This window comes from Pseudorasbora parva, chromosome 10, assembly GCF_024679245.1.
Source record: "Pseudorasbora parva isolate DD20220531a chromosome 10, ASM2467924v1, whole genome shotgun sequence".
In the NCBI taxonomy this organism is placed as follows: Eukaryota; Metazoa; Chordata; class Actinopteri; order Cypriniformes; family Gobionidae; genus Pseudorasbora; species Pseudorasbora parva.
In genome coordinates this window covers 14,348,063-14,368,846 of record NC_090181.1, presented here as the reverse complement: position 1 = coordinate 14,368,846, position 20,784 = coordinate 14,348,063, and the positions used below count along the sequence as shown (strand labels likewise).

Below are 20,784 nucleotides of genomic sequence, written 5' to 3'. Positions count from 1 at the left end.
ACTTTCAGTGTTCACCTACATTTACTGAAAGGGTTTGTTTACTTGCACTAGTAATGAGATTAGATTAGTTTTATCCATTAATGCCATGCCTTATCATGGATTAGGATACAAACCCACAGTGTTTTCATAAATGTTTTATTTGAATCATTTATGTATGAATACTAGGTAAAAAAAGTGCCTTGTTCCATAAGTACAACAAAAACAAAAAGGGGCCCAATTTATTAACTCAAAATGGATGTAGTTCACCTAAAATAAATTTAGCAGTTTTTTTAAAACTTATTTTCTCATAATTGCGTGATATAAACTGAGTTCTGACTTTTTTTCTCAGTGTTATGTGAAATAACCTCGCAATTCTAGTCATGAGAAATTCTGAGAAAAGTCTTTTTCCCTCAGAATTGGACTTTATAACTTGCCATTGCGAGTTTATATCTCACAATTGTGAGAAAAGTCAATTACGAGAAAAAAGTCAGAATTCTAACATTATATCTCGTGAATGTGAGGGAAATAAAGGTACGAATTGTGAGATAAAAAGTTGTAATTACAATGGAATACACGTCGTTCCAAATCTGCATGACTTTCTTTCTTCAGTGGAACATGATTTTTTTTTAAAGAATGTTGGGTAACTTAACAGTTTTGGTTACCATTGACTTCCATTGTTTGGCCAAAAAACACAGATATTTCTAAAAATATCTTTTATGTTTCACAGAAGAAAGAAAGTTTGGGTGAACTGTCTGTGCAAACTCATTTTAGTTTAGTTTATATGATAGTTTTAGATAGAAACCCTTTTGAATGACATCAAACCATAAGAACCAAATCAAAATAAAGCTTCTAGCGTTCATTAATCTTAGTGTCAGAGTAGAAATACTCGCCTGCTTACTGTTTATATAACATCAACTGGCTCCTCTACGAAGAAATACAAAGCAGATTTTTAATTCATAACAGCAACTGTTTTTCTTTTTTTGACATTTCTCCATGGTAATTCCCCTCAATCAATGTTGGTCTCACTGTATGGGAATGATAATTACCTAAATTGTCCACGGTGGCATTATGAAAGATACATTCCTAAATCAACGGACCACAGAAAAACTAGCCAGAGCATCTGTGCAGTTCAGAACAATATAATGGCACGGAATCTGTGCGACTCTCAAGAAAACTTCCTGTGTGTTTTTTACGGTACGTTATTGTCGTGACTGTTGGTGTACGAGCTTGTTGTTTGGATTTTCTGGAAGTACTTTGGCAGAAATAAGCTCTTATCTTTTAAGTTACCAATTCGTGTTAAATTAAGTTGAAGACAGTTGCATCCCACACAATATTTCTTCAGTTCATGCTGGTCCATTTTTGTTCTGCAGGACTGTTTGAAAAGATAAAGCAAAATCTATTTAAAAGCTATAAAAACAAATGATTTTCATTTGGCCAGTCAAGGATAGTTCAAGCTCCTCTCATTGTAAACATTACCAACCGTGTGTGCTTGCTCCTTAATCTAATTCCTCTCAAGGCAGTTTCTCCAAACAATTTGATTCTTTTTATAAGCAGTCTTTCTTTCGCTATTGACACAATCGTGAAATCCCACCTAGATGGAAATGTTTAACATTACGGGGCGCCATCTTTGGTTCAAGGAGAGAAAAGAGGCATGAAGAGTGCCGTTTCTACTTCTGTTGTTCGGAGGTCTGGAGGTTATCAGCTTAAGCACTGCATGGGTTACTTCAGCTGTGTCTCGCTATTTTACTAAAGTGAAAAGCCTAGGAGACATTTAGTAGAGAAGGAGTTTCAATTCAGCATGCCAAGTGCTCTCAGAGAAATGAATGCAAAGCCTGCAGGATAGTCATGGTTCAGTAGAGGGGTTTGGCACCCCTCGAATATACATGCTGATCAGTGCTAAGCAATGCTAACATACATTCACCCATATCTGTTTTACTTTACTGTAAAGCTGGTCAAATATATGTTACTCAAAAAAAAGAAAAGAAAAATGGAGGGAACAAAAAGCCGTGACTGATTTTTTTTTCTAGAACAAAGGCTTAAAATATAAGTGTAAATTATTGTACACATGCCAAAAACGCTTTTAATTTAATGTATCTGTGTTATGTATTTAACGCTGCGAAATTGATCATTTTAAAGTACAAACCAAGGAAAAGGGAGAATTGTCTTTTTTTATTGACTTTTATTGTAAATGCACTGTGTATGTGAGAGTATGTATACTGTTAGATAAGGAATTGTACATAATTCAATTGTAAATTATCTTCAATATATTGATTTCTTGTTTGTTTTTTGGGGATATAATGTTTATTAGTATATATATATATATATATATATATATATATATATATATATATATATATATATATATATATATATATATATATATATATATATATATATAAATAAATAAAAATTTAAAAAGCAAAAAGTAAACACACTTAGCATCTTTTCATACTTCTTTATTGCATTATCATTTTTCTACAGATTATTATTTTTTAAGTATTGATGGGGGGAAAAAAACTCCCGCAGCAAATCTTCTTTCCCAGACATCCACATGAAAGTGAACCTTCGGTGACTGTCTGACTCACCCACGGTTCCGGAATCATTATTGGGTTTGTATTTTGTCTCATTTTTTTGCCAACAAGTATTCAGGAAGTTTCCAGGTGATTCTAAATTCCATACAACACAGGGTGAAGAGGGGGATACGGTATTGTCCGGCGCTGGTAGGGGAGGCATTGTGTGCTGAACTCCAGGAAACGCTAATGTGTGGAGGGTCCCTGTGGAGTTTTTTTTTTTTTTAATAAATGACTTTGTGCCCTGCCATTGAGCACTTGTCCAGAGAAGGTTATGATGCAAGAGCAACTGGAGGAGACGGATCATCCTTCACTTTTATTACAATACCTCCAATATTTAAAAAGGAGTAACAGAGATAACTTATTCAAAGACGTTTATGCCGTCTGTTAATCTGTTTTTGATGGATAGCAAAACTAATCTGAATCAAGGTCACTAATATTTCCTTTGTTGAGTCTACAGATACTGCAATAATACACTATATCAAACAATTAGAGACAGAGAAAAGGTGGCCCCTCACCAAGTCCATTTTTTAGGAATGGTTTTAAATGAACACTGACCCCCAAATATTTGAACAACTGCCTGGAGTCCATGACAAGAGGGGATACAGGTTTTCTTTATGAGAGGAAAGCTCTTTTTAAACACGCTTGTTTCTTTTTTATTGAATCATGTCGCAGAATCACAAGTTAGACCAAAAAAAAGCACTGCAGTGTCCAGACTTTGACATCTGTCCAGATTTTCTTTTCCCGAGAGCCACTTTGGCCCATATGAAATCTCATTCAGGTCAGAGAGCTGATAGACAGTTTGAGATGGAGGAAATGAGACTGACATCCAAATGTTTTTGGGGACAAATATAGTCGGATTCTGGCCTGAATCCATCTGTCATTTAGACACTTGACAATAATACATAAAATTATATTACATTTATTTTAAAAAAATATATATAAAATATAGTATGTTTATTAATACAATAAACATTATAAATAAGAAAGGCATTTATTTTTTTTATATACACATTTTATAGAATATTTGTGTCATATTTAATTGAAATATACATCTATATATATAAAAAAAAATTATATATATATATATATATATATATATATATATATATATATATAGGGCTGGGCGATAAAACGATAACGATAATTATCACAATATAATTTTCCTCAATAAAACGATAAGTTCGATAAATTCTCGATATAATGCTTACGCGCTATGCGTAATGCTGCGCATGCGTATTGCAGACCAGGCTTCTGGGTGCTGCACGCGCTGTTGTTTACAGTCTGTGGCTGACATGCTTGGAGGATCGTAGTGAAGTGGAGCGATAAAAATGAGCTATGGTGAAGAAAATGCAGCGCCCACGACCAGCTCGGAGGACACAAATATCTTTGACAAGTTAGTTCGCTCAACTTCAGTGGTTTGGAGATATTTTAGCGATCCCATCCGACATAAAACGGAGCGACGTGCGTGGGCTGCTTATCATAGGTTCACCACGCGGAATTTATTATCGTGCTTCTTCGAAGTTCTTCCATATAACATTAAGCCCAACACAGCGGTAAATCTATAAACTACATTCACGCACAGCAGGCTTATTACCTTGTTAGTTGTAGTGGGTGACTTGCAAGCTAACGCTACCAAACTATAATCACTAAAACATCGGACTTGTAGCCTACTTCGCTATCATAATTGTTTGTCTTTGGTGATGTATTAATGACTCGGCATCGCATGTATCAAAAGAGAAATAATTTCATCCGATGTTTAAAATTAATTAAATAGACTAGACAGTGCTCTGGAGATCTGCAAATACTGAACTTTGATCTCTCTCCCTCACTCCCGACCGGCCCACTGTCGCTGAGGTGTGTGTGTGTGTGTCAGTGAGACCAATCCACTGTGATGCAAGAGAGGGTGGACTCAAAATGTTTCTTTACTTAAAACGCTTTTCTTTTTTGCCTGTTTGCATTTTTAGTGTTTTACTACTTACACAATTAAATTATGATGTTATTGATATACAGTGTAGAGTAAAAAAAAATGCTTACCACAATTAATATTTTAATATATAAATCTACATCAGTTTTAATAAATTTAAAATTTTAAATCACCTGTTGGCAAGTGTTTATCATGTTTTGACAATAAAGGATAGCTTAAAACCACAGTTAACTGTATGTCTTCTACATCTTTCACTCATGAGCAAAAATATGCCTTTAAATTTTAAAGAAATAAAAATGTTACATTTATCGATATCCACTGATATGGAAAATTATATCGTGACAATTTTTTTGGGCCATATCGCCCAGCCCTATATATATATATATATATATATATATATATATATATATATATATATATATATATACATTTTATTTAAATATATTTACAAAATATAGTGTATAATTTCAAAATGCAGTGAAATTTGAATGGCCATCAAACAGGCTAAATAAACAAATGTTGTTGTAGGATTGCATCTAATAAGATACCTTTTGGTTTGTACTTAATTACAAATGAACAATAAACCCCATGCCTTTTCTAAAAAAAAATTGGGCATGTAACATTTCATAAAGCTTTCAAGCACGGGAAAACAGCTTGCTAAATTTGTCACACCTGTTTCATGTGTCCCTTCTGAATATACAGCATTACACCGAACAAAATTAAGAAACTGGCACCCACAACATACTAAAGACTAAAAAAAAGTAGTAACTGTTCTGGTTTCTTGCACATGGTTATCAGCACTTTAAAGGGATTGTTCACCCAAAAATGAAAATTACCCCATGATTTGCTCACCCTCAAGCTATAGGTGTATATGACATTCTTCTTTCAGACGAATACAGATGTGATAATGGATGGATGCACTTTTATGGTCTTCAAAAGAGAAACAGCCATTGACTGCCATTATAAAGCTTGGAAGAGCAGGACATTTTAAAAAATATAACTCCAACTGTATTCATCTGAAATAAGAATGCCTCATACTGGCTTGAGGGTGAGTAAATCATAGGGTAATTTTCATTTTTGGGTGAACTATCTCTTTAAATCAGCTGAATGCAAAGGCAGTTCATTGCACCAAACTCCAGGTTGGCTGGCTTGTCTTTTAGTGTGTTTTTCCCATTAAGATTTTCATACATTTCTTCTTATTGTGTTTCACTTTACTTCTACTTAAAAGCACATGATTCCACAATTACACTCTGACGTTAATATAAATACTGTGTTTAAACTGATCTAATTTCCCTAAACCGAATCAATAGCAATGATGGGCCACTGTGGGGGACAATTCTGGCTCTCTGTAAGTTACACAACCTGAAAAACATTTTCAATACTCCCATGAGAGCAGGCTTGTGGGATGGGATGCACTGTTTGCTTTTTCTACACTCAGTTTGTGTCATTGAAGGAGAATGTGGGACCTGAATTATATAGGAAATAGCTGCAATATCTGAGCTGCTATAATAAGGAGAAACTTTTTGGAAGACAAATCTCACAACAGTACCAAATACAGTAGGCTTACATTTAGTAGAAAGATCCATTTCAATTTTAACGCCGGATCACAGTGTATCAGATGATGTTGAGTTGGTACAAAAACTGGAAGAAAAGGGAACAAAGAGCAACTATTGCAATGTCAAAACAAAACATAACAAAGACCAGGGGAAAAGAAAATGATCTATTGCAGATGATATTTGGCAGGAAAATACCAGAGTATCTTTGGAACGATTCTTCATCACCACAAGAGAACCCAAACCACTCTGGAGACGTAAAACAGTAAAGCTTGTTTGCTTTGCCACAATTCAATCCACCCGGGCAGGATTACTCCATTTCCTTCTATGAACTAGCCCTGCCTCCTGGTTTAAATCAAGGATAAGCAAATTAAGGGGCTTTGTCATTCTTTTTGAGAAGGCTGGAAAGGAAGATTAAAGAGACCTGGGCTTACACGGAGAGTCCCGACTCTCAGAGAGAACGGGAAACAGATCAGCTGGAAATATTTACTCTCCATTTGCTGAACCGCTCGGCAACAAGATGCGGCAATCACTGCCGGAACGGTCCACCTACGGGATGTCCTGGTACGGAAGAAGACAGATTTCAAATCAACTGAACAAGTGGGCTACTTGTCAGTACTTTGTGAGGATCTGTGTGGTGTTGTGCCAAAGCCTATACAACATTTCTAAAGGAATATCTAACCTAAAACATTTTTGGGGAATTTTGGAAGAATGTCCTTGCCACTTTTTCCACATAATATACCATAAGCTCCAAAATGCCAAAAAAGAGGGCCCATACGCACATTTTTGTTCATTGCACCACTACTTTAAGTTAAAGTCACCATGAAATCGAAATGATTGATTCTTATTTTTAAATGGAATATTGCAGTATTTATTACAAATGCCCAATCCGTGCACATTGCCCTCGTAATCTTTTATCGAAGTAACTTCCCCTCCCTCTTGCAGCAACATCTCTCGTCTTCTCTGATGACCGCTACGAGGGCGGGGCAACCTGTCACTCAAATGAGATCGACCAATAGCAAACCACAACCATCCAATCAATTCCCAATGGACAAAATTGAGTCCCACCCTAAACTTTTCTTGTTACATAAGCAGTTTCTCTCAGATATACGTCACAATGAGGAAGAAAACACTATCACAACTTTCATTTCATGCTAACTTTAAAAGAAGCTCCAGTTCAAAACGAGTCCCGAAACCCTGCCCTGCCCTCATTGGTGGTGCGCTTCTGCAGTTGGATGCTATTTTTAAATGCAAAAATGCATTCTGTGTATCACAAAAGTAGTCTAAATGACTATATTCATAAGCAGCATGAAATTTTTTTATTGACTCATAACCATCTCCTCTTGTGGGGCTGTTAAATTTGAACAAGATCGAGTTAAACTTGAGAATGCAAGGATCTGATTGGCAAACAAATCATTCAGAATCAACTCATTTAATGAACAGATCTGATTCTGAATCAAAGAATGATTTGTACAGGAATCGGACAGCAATGCAGCAAGGAAAACTACAAGGGGTCTTATGATTTTCAGTGAATAATAACCAAAATTTTGGTCTGTTCAATCACAAGGCTATTCTGACGATGTGGAATATAGCACTCAAGTCATTTTAATGATACTTTTATGCTGCTTTTTTATCCTTTTGGAGCTTAACAGTCCCAGTTCTCCATCTTCACTGTATGATAAAATGTGAATTTAAATAGAAAATAAGTCATACAGGTTTGAAACAACATCATTTTGAGCATCAGAGTAAAATGTGAGTTTTGATGTTTCATTACAATGACTGAGGGCTGAATAATATTACAGGTTCTTGGGTAAACTGTCAAAATATTTTTCTTGGTAACCCCCAGGAAACCATGCAAGTGGAGAACAAACCTACAGTTGGGTTTGCTTATAAGGGTCCCGATTTTGGCTTCCCATTCACCATAAAGCAAACTCTTGGGATATGCCAGGAGCCAAGTTGGGGCCTTAAGAATCCAAAAAGATCTCAAGCTAAGAGAATAGCAGCTTTACAGATAAAACACTTTTCCAGAATCCTGCCGATGCAGTCTGAAGAATAAAAGTGATCCAGGGTTAATGTTAAGGTCCATTTATGTGGAGACAGCTCAAATATGCATAATTTTTCAGCGTTAAACAAGGGTCAGCCCGAGTTTCATTAAAATTCATAATTTTGAGGTCTGTGCAGTACAGGCATTTCCTGCCATATTAATACAATTTCTTTTCAGAAAGAAATCAAATCGCATGTAACATGTTCTGAGTGTCAAAAATTGAATAACCAAAAAGAAAAGGCTCAAGAGGTCATACACAAGTGATATAGTGCTAAAGCAATATTCAGCAAACACTTTCCTCCTCAAATGCTGAATATCTAAATATTTAAAACATTTCATTCATGACAATAAAAATTATAATTAGCAATTTAACTACATTAAAAAATACATACATAAATGTTAAAAATGTTCTATCCAAATGACAGAAATCAACAGCAAAATGTCTCATGTTTTTATTGATTAAATCACGAATGTTTTATTAACTATATGATATTGTCTATTAAATATTTTATTTAAACAAAACCTCTAGTTTGCATTATGTATTGTTTTTTAACCTTCTGATGTGATTGTTTATTTTCATATTTATATAAAATAACTTCATGTTAAAAAAAAAATCCCCATCAAGATTACAATATGATTATGCCAGGCTGTTGTAAGAATCTTGTTCTTAAGTGACTTTTCTGGTTAAGTAAAGCTTGAAACATTAGTGCTCCACTTAAATAAATAATTAATGCAATGTAGTGCAAAGTTGAAAGACAAAATATGTTTACTTACACTTATTTAAGAATTAAATTATGATATATTTCACAATCTATTAACATATTCATGAATATTTTGAGGAAAAAAATTAAATATTACCAATACATCATTCATACAGCTTCATTGCGACTGAAATGACACGTGACATGCATCATGGAATTCACACTCACAGCAAAAGACAGTTCATCGGGTTTTGTCGGATCAGTGTGTTACCCCCTTTTGGCACTTTTTATTTTTGCCAATTGAACATCTTAAGTTGGCATTTTTCGGGTCATGGAATGTCTGACAAGTGACTCACAGTAATAATGTTAAGTGCAGTGTGAATTAGCCTTACATTCTTAAATAAAAAGGGATGGTTCACCCAAAAATAAAAAAATAGCCCATGATTTACTCACCCTCAAGCCATCCTAGGTGAATATGACACCACTCAAGCGTAACTGGTAGCGTAAGTATTTTGAACTGCAAAAGGCACTTTCAACACATTTTTCATGGAAGGCAATCAGCCAGAACTTTACTTTATAAAGTTTTAAATATGAATGGTAGAACACATTTCTTCGAAGGCCTGATTGTGTTTGCGAGATGCACTGTAAAGTGTTCATGCTTTGTTTTTTAAAAATTGCATTATTTTTCATATTTATTTACCTTTATTCTACACCATTCTGTCCCTCCTTGTAAAAACGGTCTGATGGTTTCCAGGTTCTATGAAGCCGGTCCCTCAAAAATATGCAATGGGCTCAGATTGGTTAGCTGGCCCAACTGTGTTCTGATTCGCTAACCGCCCAGTTCCCATTTTTGGTGATCAGCAAGTTATCACGAGCAGGGCAGGGCGCCGCCATTACATGTTTTCAACACTGACAGGGAGTCGGAGCCTGCTGGATTTACAACAAGAAGTTCATCCACTTCTCCTGATATAGGGTGAATTCAAGGTGATTGGGACACTTAATCACCCTGAAATCCCCTTATGTGACATTACGTGTTAGTTGATCAGTAAAGTTATCACGAGGTTTGGGCATCTGTGCCACGTTACATGTTTACAACACTGACGGAGACTAAGATCATCCACTTCTCCTGATATATGTGACATTTTTCTGATTGTGAAATGTAATTTGAAGTGTATAAAACCTAAATTAAACATTAAAGGACAATGAGCTTAAGTCAGTCTCTGGCTCAGCGCCAGTCAATGCGCTAAAGCAGATTTACATTATTGAAATTTAAATTTTAACCATTGATTCCTAACACCTCCGTCCCTATAGGAAAACTGAACAAAGTGGACCTACAAACCAGATGAAAATAACAGCGTTTCGTCGGCATTGCAAAATGGCCTTGCCCCCCTTATTTAATACTCTCGAAGGAGGGGTTTATGTAAATATTGGAGCTGCTGATGTCAGCGAGTCTGGAGGAAAAGGCTGTTGTTCCCTACCGGCTGTTTGCTGTAGTCCTTAGAAATTGATTTCTTTAAAAGTAAATATCTCCCTTTGCTTTAAACGTTGTAACTTTGCAGATGTTGTTTATGCTCAAACAGCAACATTACACACTAGCTTAAGTTAAAAAAGTAAAATTGTGCTTTACCACCCCTTTAATAAGAATGTCATATACACCTAGGATGACTTGAGGGTGAGTAAATCATGGGCTCATTTTCATTTTTGGGTGAACTATACCTTTAAAAAAACTCACACAGATGGATCAGTTAGAATATTGGTCTGATAGACATTTAAGTTGAATAAATGTTCATCTGGTCAGAGCGTCCTCAAGTCATCAAAGATCCACTCAGCCGTCATGTTAGCCATTTCCTCCCCTGCATCCAGAACGAATGCATGCCGGATGCCCCTCTCGCACAGACGAATGTCCCCTTCAGGGAAGTCTTTTCTGATATCATGGTAATACTGCACAGGGCACCAGTGGTCCGTGGCTCCATAGTAAAAAATAATCTGACAGAGGAGAACAAAATCAACACCCAAAGCCAAAAAAGACATTAAAATGATTTAGGTTTGTTCCTGTATGTATGTGGGATTCACCACTATGACCATGCATCATAATAAGAGCAGAGCTTCAACAATAAGCAAAAGGCTTTTCTGTTTTTCTGACATACATTTGAGAGAGAGCTAGTACCTGTATAATGTCACAAAACCCCATATTTAATTTTAAAGTTCACAATCTATGCTGTAAGATTAAGAATAACAAAAGTCGCAGCCCTCCCATTTGATTTACATAGGAACTTAGACCACCACTGGAGTTTGTAGTATGTGCTACTTCATATTCCTTTAGCACACCTCAAGGTGTCAGAAGCAGCCATCAATGAATGACATATCATAAAGCTCTAAAACGTTTTGCTTTACACACTGATAAGTAATAGCATAAATCAATATTTGTTAGCTTATGTTTAATTTTTTTAAAATAATTTATTTAAAAATAGAAAAGAAAAGAAAAGAAAAAAAACTTGAAAAATTAAATTAAATCATTTTTGGTGTGTCAAGGGGTACACTAAATAAGCTATTTTATATATGCAAGTGCTGTCAAAATGACTGCATTAATGCATGCAATTAAGTTTTTCAGTTTGAACGCAATAAAATATTAAACGCAAATAAAGCAGCATCTATTTTTCTGTTCATCCATTTTTCTGATCATCCATTTTTCTGTTTGTTACATTATATGATTACGCTCTTATTCACGCAAAGGCTTCTAAACTATAATCACGCACAGACAACTATTTAATTTCTGTATCTTTTCTACTGTTAGACAGGTAAAATATGACATTTATTCTAATGGGTTTATGTGAAAATTGTTTTAAGTTCACTTAAAAGTTGTTTTTTAAAGCATAATAAATGTTGAAATTGATAGCTTTCAATTATACTGTAATGAAGTATAACCAGCATATTTATGATCCCTAGAAAAAGGTCTTGTCTATCATTGAATGTCTATCATTATTTGTACTAATTATTAATATTAAATTGACAGCCCTAGTCCAAAACATTTTGATCAAAGATATGATCAGTCAAGTATCATTTGGAAGGTAAAACATCAAAGTAGACTACCGGTATTCATCATGTGCCATAAATCTATAAAGCAGAATAGAGAAAGTCTTTAAAAAAGGCGGAGCACACTGAGAACTTCACAGAGGATCCAAATGGGAAAACAATCAAGATTGCATTTCAATAAAACAAAATATAAGAAAGATTGACATTAAATCCGCTACGTCCACCACGTCCCCTCAGACACCGGTGTGGACACTTGAAGGCTATTTCCTTCAGTTAGGCTGCCGTAACCTCGGCTGAATGATGCCAATAACATCAATGTGAAAGGAAAAACCACCCGTGCAGATTTCTAACGGCTATTTATTGGTGAGACCTCGAGAGCTGTACACAATAGAAAGATCAAATTCTCTTGTCAACTGCTTTGCATGATTTCTCTGACAAACTGCATAATGTTTAGCCTTTGCCGACTGTACCAGTTAATCGTGATGGGTTCTACATCTGTCGGCCTGATCGATTACACCACAGCCCATAAATCTAATAGAGGAGTCAGATGCATGTGGTTTAAGGCTGAGAGGGGTTTAAACATATGACCTCCTGTCTTCACCTCCAGCTTTTTCAGAAGAAAATTATTCTAGCATCGCTATTGGCAAGCGAGATGGAGTGCGAAGCCGATACCAAAGAACGCCACATACTCTGACACCCATACGGACAAACAGACAATGGTAGTCAGAGACATGGACGGAAAAGTAGAGCTTCCTTCCTCCGTGGAATTATGGGTGGGATGCACAGATCAGACCCGGAAAACATTTGATCGGTTTCCAGACTCAAGGGAATTTCTATAGCTTTGACGAGGAATTTCTTTGAGTCAAGGTGCTATGTGTAACATAAGAAGCAGGCATCGAGTATGTGACTCGACAGCAGTGACGATATCACCTTTTTAACTGATGACAGATACAGACCATCAGCAGCTCCTCTGCATGTGTACGGAGTCTCTGCTTTGCATCACACCAGAGCTCTGAAAGGTACACATGGTTCTTCCGCCCAAGTTCCATTGAGAAACCGAAAGGGTGGGTTAGAGGAACATGCTTTGAGATCTGATATCGTTTGATTGGTTATCAGCTCTCTGAGGGTTAGTCAGCATGGGTTTCATCTGCGTCTAACGTGTTTAAAGGTTTCCAGAATCTCTTTGATCAACGCCCTCAATATGTAGGAAATTAAGGAAAGCTGTGACATCTGATTGTTTCAGCAAAACCAAATACTCATGCATGGGGAACAACGCTGTTGGCTACAAATTACTTATTACACTCATTTACTAGTTTACACCCATTTACACTCATTTGCATGGGGGACACTGCTATGCCTCAACATGTTGGCCACAGACAGAAGAAAATTTGCCTTTTTTTTGTTACTTAACAAAAACAGATTTTTTTTAACAATTACAGTTAAAAATTTAGGTAAGCACAATATATTTGTTTAAATCAGTAATGGCCAATATTGGCGGCGATATTCCATATTAAATAGTGCATGCTCTTTTCCACTTTTTTACAAAATCTAACACTCACTTAATATTTTATGTTAATCTTTAAAAACGTCATTAATTTAATAAAATTGTTAAAAGCAATCTTTAGCAAATCTCAAAATAAACATCCATGTTCATATTGTGCATTATTATCTGATGCCTACCAAGTGAAATTATTATTATTATTATTTTTAATTATTTTTTCGTCATTTATTTTGACAAAAATTATATATTTTTTGGATATTTATCACTTAAAGAATTTAAAGGGTTAGTTCACCAAGTAATACCATGATTTACTCACCCTCAAGTCATCCTAGGTATAGATGACATTCTTCTTTCAGATGAATACAATATGAGGTATATTAAAAAAGTCCTGGCTCTTCCAAACTTTATATAAGAAGTGATTGGTGGGTCATTTCAGAAGTCCATAAAAGTGCACCTATCCATCACATAACTGCTCCACATGGCTCCGGGGAGTTAATAAAGGCCTTCTTAAGCAAAGGGGAATGTTTTTATAAGAAAAATACCCATACTTAAAACATTATAAACTAAAATAACTAGCTTTCGGCAGTCAGTGGTACGCAGAAAACGTAAAAAGAGTATGCACAATCTATGACGCAATGCATACGAAAGCTTTGACGACATTATATTTATATGAAATTATATTTAAATCCTCCGCCATTTCTCGTTAAAAATTCTCGTTTTAGACTTCTTATTCATGACCGGTGTTTTGTTTTTCTCTATCCTCTATCGTCAATACGCATGAGTCAAGGGTTACTCTTTCGCCGTAGTCGACTTGCATACCGCTGACTGCCGGAAGCTAGTTATTTTATTCTATAAAGTATTTTTCTATAAAGTATTACTTTGCTTAAGAAGGCCTTTATTAACCCCCAGGAGCCGTGTGGATCAGTTATATGATGGATAGATGCACTTTTATGGACTTCAAAAACGAACCAACAATTCACTGCGATTATAAAGCTTGCAAGAGCCAGAACTTTTTAATATAACTCTGATTGCATTGGTCTGAAAGAAGAATGTTATATACACCTAAGGTGGCTTCAGGGTGAGTAAATCATGGGCTAATTTTTATTTTCACCTTAATTTTTGGGTGAACTATGCCTTTAATTTAAAGTAACTTGTAACAAGTAACTTAAAGTAAAGTGCATAATTACACTGTTTTTAATCACACCATTTTGTCTATAATGTCATTTTATTCAAACAGCATTTTAAATATTGTTTACCATGCTTATTTCTTATGTGAAACAAACCACAAAAAATATATCTTAATACCATTAATAGAACTGATAGTTGAGCCAAATAAAGGCTACTTTAAAATAAGCATTTTTATTTGGTACATCACTTCAATCTACTGTTAATTACCTTGCTGAGGTGTTGACGTATGGTTGCGTTGTCTCTTTCTACAACCAGTCTCATTTCTTGGCTTCCCATGTACATTCCATTGGCTGTAGAGACAAGGAGACAACAACAGAGACAGACATGTAGATTAGCATGTTACAACATTGCAATAAATTAGGAAGTGCAAACAGAACTTTCTAAACATTTGCATTACACATCGGCCACCCCAAGGTTTACTAAACACATAGAGTATCAAAATGAAATGCACATCCAAAAACAGCACACCCTCAAAGGCCAGAGCTTGCACAAACACGGAAACAGCAACCAGATCATTAGGATTACATCTGTTCCCGTTCATATTTACTGGATGTACACTCCTACTAACAGTTTAATGATGCCCAATGATGTCATTGTTTTAGGGTTTAGACTGAATCTGAAACGACGCATGTCGTTTGTGAATATTTCATATGATGTGTTCTCGGGTCTTTACATGCAGACCTTGCAGAGTGGATAGTTAAAAGAAATGCCATTGGTTTTATATTCCATTATATTCCGGTGTGTTTTGTTTTGTTTGTTTGGTGAGAAAGAGGGTTTATTAAAACATTATACATAGGCCAAATAAATATACATGTGAAAAAAAGCTGATGTACTGTATATCAATCATCAGCTTCTTAGTGTATATAATATATTATAATGATAATATAGTGCCAGATGGGCCGGTCCAAGTATTTCACAATCTGCTCAGTTACTGGGATTTTCAAGCACAACCATTTCTAGGGTTTACAAAGAATCTGTGAAAAGAGAAAAAACATCCAGTATGCGGCAGTTCTGTGGGCGAAAATGCCTTGTTGATGCTAGAAGTCAGAGGAGAATGGGCCGACTGATTCAAACTGATAGAAGAGTCAGAGTTTTGGCATAAACAGAATGAGAACATGGATCCATCATGCCTTGTTACCACTGTGCAGGCTGGTGGTGGTGGTGTAATGGTGTGGGGGATGTTTTCTTGGCACCCTTTAGGCCCCTTAGTGCCAATTGGGCATCGTTTAAATGCCACGGTCTAACCTGACCATTGTTTCTGATCATGTCCATCCCTTTATGACCACCATGTACCCATCCTCTGATGGCTACTTCCTGCAGGATAATGGACATACAGCCACACACCTGTCTATATAAGACCTTACAGCTCACAGTGCGTGTTAGAGCAAATGAGAATCATGAGGTCAAAGGGACTGCCTGAAGAGCTCAGTATATAAATACATATTTAGATTACAATAAACTCTGCCACAGAAACAATGAGGAGTTTTGAGTGAATTCATCTCAATTAAAATTAAACAAAAACAAACAAACAAAAAAACTAGAATGTTGGGTTTCTTTGTATTATTAGGACATTCCATACACATATGCCTGTATATTCCATTGAAATAATTTTCACTTTCTGCATTAAAAAAAAAATCACTTAGTATGATTTATAAGCTGTTTAACTCATGGGGACCAAAACTATGTCCCCACAAGGGCAAGGATTTCAGATATTGCCATCAAACACAATCTTGAGATTTACTAGCAAATACGAGCTGCTTGACCTTGATGCCCCTGGCAACTATTCAAAGAGACTGATCCTGATCTTGTGCGGGCCAAACATTTGGCCAAGAGATGTGTTAATATCCTTTCTCATCAGGACATTCGGTTGATGATTGTTCCCCCTCAAACTATGGAGGAAGTGTGTACATGTGTGTGTGGGTGCATGAAGAAAGCATGTGTGTGTGTGTAAGGAAAAACTCCTCAAATGACTTGCTTCCACTGAGTGAAGAGGAAGTGAGGGTATGATCACACATCCACAAGCCTCTAACGCTATCATATTAATCATGGCCTGTGCACTATATCATCTAGCACTGTTAACGCATTTCACAAGACTGAGAGCCACATACTAAAAAGGGGGGAAAGGCAAGTAATCAATTGTATCCCTTTCTCAAAGCAGAAAAGCATAGAATTTTTTTTTCTAAAATAATTTAAAGTTATGCCATGTTTCATTAGCAAGCTCATTCTTAATGTTTCCTCTTTCAGACTGGAGAGTTTAATTCAGCACTATATTTTACAGAGGAAATGGTTTTTGGAAATGGAAAGAACTGAATGAAAGCCTGTGCAAACTAAGGGGTTTTCCATGTTTCATTAGTGGTGGTTGCGAAAAGAATTATTATAGTCCTTGGTATGAATATTCATAAAAGAGTGCAAATGCCCATGATATACTGCTTCTATCAAGTTTCTGCAGTGTGCAACTGATGTTGTAGGTCACATGACAATGGGAACAAGGTGGATCATACTACACACATGCATATCAATAGAATACCATACAAACTTGTGGCAAGTTATTTTTTATTTGTGGTAAACAACTCCAGAGAACCCTAGCAACATGCTAAAAACTTAAGGTGTGTTTATTGTTGCTACTTTAGTAAGAGCATGACAACAGATCATTAAAGTGTACAAATCTAGCATTTGTTCTGATCTGTAACTTCCTTAAATGCATGCCTTCACAAAAAAAAAGAAAGAAAAGAAAACAGAGTATGCCAGTCATATTTCAAAGAACTGAGCAAGAGGGACTCATGGTAGAATGTCTTCTTTATTCCCAGCATCAGAGAGGTTTCAGAGTCACTTAAGTGTTTAGGTTGGCTGCTGTTTGCTTCTAAATAAATGTTAAAGTTATATGTAAGCTTTCCTTTGCATTTTGATGTGTACTAAAGGGAGACATAAGTCATTTGAGATGGTGCAAACAAATATTTACCATAGAATACAATGAACACATAGAACATAGGACACATAGACTTACTAAGGCATCTAATTTTGTTACACTAAATGCATCACAAACAACATCTCCACCCACCGAGGTAAACTGGATCAGAGGATGTTTAAACTAGAGTGTTTTACAGAAGAGTAAAGTTCACTGCATTTTCAATACCTTTACCGTATTCAAATACAAGTATCTTTGGAAGTAAATAATTAGGTTGGCCTGTGGCAGTTATTCAAACAAATCCTGATTATGTGAGATAACTGCAATCATTTTCCACTTTAAATCTCTATTACACATTATTCAAGTATATCCAAATATGAACATTTTAAGTGAACATATTTCTGGTACTTTAAGAATTTTATTCATTATAAATCGTATGCATGGATGGATGGATGGATGGATGGGGGGATTTTGCATTACATGCAACAACAAAAAAATGGTGTACTGTGCTAATTAATTGAGACTTCTTACAGCTCTTACAGGTTGTTGGCCTTGTTTGTTTCGTTGCTTCTATTGCTCTCCCCTTTTTTGTAAGTCGCTTTGGATAAAAGCGTCTGCTAAATGATTAAATGTAAATGTAATGCATTGAAGTATGGGTGGGTGGATGGGAGGATGGATGAATGAATGGGTAGATGGATGCATGCATTGAAGTATGGGTGCATTGAAGTATGGTGGATAAATGGGTGGATAGTGTTATGGATGGATGGATGGATGGATGGATGGATGGATGGATGGATGGATGGATGGATGGATGGATGGATGGATGGATGGATGGATGGATGGATGGATGGATGGATGGATGGATTGACAGACGCATGGATGGGGGGATGCATTAAAGTATGGGTGGGTGGATGGGTGGATGGGTGGATGGATGAATGGGTAGATGGATGCATACATTGAAGTATGGTGGATAAATGGGTGGATAGCGTGACGGATGGATAGATGGATGTATGGATGGATGCATTGAAGTATGGTGGATGAATGGGTGAATAGCTTGACAGATGCATGTATGGATGGGTGGATGGATGGATGGATTGAAGTATGGTGGATGAATGGGTGGATAGCTTGACAGACACATAGAGGATGGATGGATGGATGGATGGATGGATGGATGGATGGATGGATGGATGGATGGATGAATGGGTGGATAGCTTGACAGATGCATTAATGGATGGATGGATGGATGGATGGGTGGATGGAAGGATGGAAACATTACTCTTATTAATATTGAGGAGGGTGGGTTAAAATAATCAAGAGTGTGAATTGAGAGTGGGCTTAACTAAATTAAATTACAATATTATAAAATGTTAACATTTCTTATTTTTATGTTGTTCAACCCTATGAAATGTCAGTTTAGAAAACATGTTATGTCTCCTAGTTTAATGTAAATAAATGACTTCCCCTTGTGTGTATAAACACATTAAATGACATGATTTTTTTTTTTTTTTAGAATATCAACATTATTTGTATGACGATTAATTATCAAGTCTTTCATAATCATTACAGTCATTTTAAAACCTTGTATATTAAAGTGTTGTATAAATCGAAAAGGTGGGATGATAGATAGGAGGAAAAACCCATAAGGAGAAGGTATGGGAAAGAGAGATGGAGAGTTAGAGATTTGTTGAAGAAGATGGGTGTGCCAGTCTTGGGGCAGTGATCTGCGAGACATCCCCTGTTCTATCTCACTTATCTCAAGAGGGGTATCGGGCTGGGGGGTTTGGCAGGGCACAGCATTCCAGTCAATTTTACACATCCTCACACATGCACCTAGTTAACAACTGACTGAAGAGATAGAACCGAGGGATCTGTGCGCAAAAACGCAGACACACAAAGACGCAAACAGACAAACACGAGCGCCCTGGGTGCCTCCATGTGGCAAGGCACAAAATCAAGATGGGCAGTAGACACGTAACTACGGACTTTCTTCATTAACATCAAGAAATCTTTGAAAACGTTGCCATATAGTAAATGTATATGTTGAAATTGTCCACTTCCCTAAAGCACTTCATGTCAACAACCCATATGCACGGAGCAAGCTCAAGCTGGGATGAAAATTCATCATTCATTTCAACTAAGCCAAATGTTCATCAATTAATCAAAGTAATGTCTATAAAAAACAATTGCAAAAGACTGTTGTGATTCAAAGAGAAAAAGGAGCCTCGCAAACAAACAAAAGCTTTTAAATGTTTCATCCTGTTCAGTTCAAGATGCAGATGGGGAACAAAACGTTTTCTTCCACTGTGCCTAATGTGCCTCTTTACTCTTTGCATTTGCTTTCCAGTTGTCCTGTTGATATTTATTTTACACCACACACTCCTCTACTGGCTCTAAAACCATCTATTTACTTATTTTCTCCAGTCACTTTGCATTAGTAACACAAACAAGGCAAGTTCATGACGGCAAAACTCTCTGAAGTCCACGGACTCAGAAAGTACTACGTATCATCCAGTGTCTCCACCTTTGCACAGACGAGACCACAAAGTCACAATGTGTTTCTCTTTATTTTATTTCCCTTTAAAAGAGCTAAGTGAATGTGACAATTATTTTCTCCCTTCCAATTCAATAACATGTAATAAAAAAGCCACATCAACTGAAATACAATACAGGTTTCTTTTTTCATTACGTCAAAAAGAACACAAGGTGGGTGGCCATGACCCACTGCACCTCAAGTAAAGTCACTTGCCAGTTTGGAGAGCAGAAATTAGGGGGAGTTACTTTAAAAAACAAACCTTGCATTATCATGTCATCACTTTTTCATTCATAGCTCTAATGAACAGGATATTCCTGTTCAACACTTTGGGGTGTTCTCTTTTTTTATGACAGATCACACCTGATGCCCAGGTCATGAACTATAACTACTGTAGTTATGACTATGTAAACAAGTTTGAGGAATTACAATTTCAGGACATACATACAACATAATCACAAACCACAATGAGAAAATGACTGTTGTTACATACTGGATGAGAACAAAAAAACAACAACAAAAAACACATTTTTGAGGGATTTTTACTGCCCTCTGGGCCAACACAAGAGTTGCAGATGTGGTTCTTGGATCTCTAGTAAAATGATAATATAAAAATACTAGCCCATGGACACAATGTCATAAAATGACAAACCTTCAATATCAGGCAGCACAACGCTCTATGAAGTGTGGAAAATCAGGATTCTGTGTATTCAGCTTTGACATGTTCAAGTCTCCACACACAGTCGTGATATATAATGATTTTCAAAAGGAGTAAATGATGTATGTGAAAATCATAATCCTTTAGACCTTCAACAGACAATGAAATGAGTTATGTGATCATAACCGACAATAA

General features: G+C 36.2%; 1 protein-coding gene across 1 annotated transcript in view; it reads right to left on the bottom strand.

Annotated features, from left to right (window-relative positions):
* Nucleotides 1-8,501: 8,501 nt before the first annotated feature.
* Nucleotides 8,502-20,784, bottom strand: part of ldah (lipid droplet associated hydrolase) — a 51,876-nt gene continuing 39,593 nt past the window's right edge. Inside the window, exons 6-7 of the mRNA XM_067455234.1 lie at nt 14,704-14,786; nt 8,502-10,760 (exon numbers count right to left, since the gene is read on the bottom strand). Of these exons, the coding sequence (XP_067311335.1) occupies nt 10,569-10,760; nt 14,704-14,786 (275 nt within the window). The 3' untranslated portion in view covers nt 8,502-10,568. The remainder of the gene's footprint in view (nt 10,761-14,703; nt 14,787-20,784) is intronic.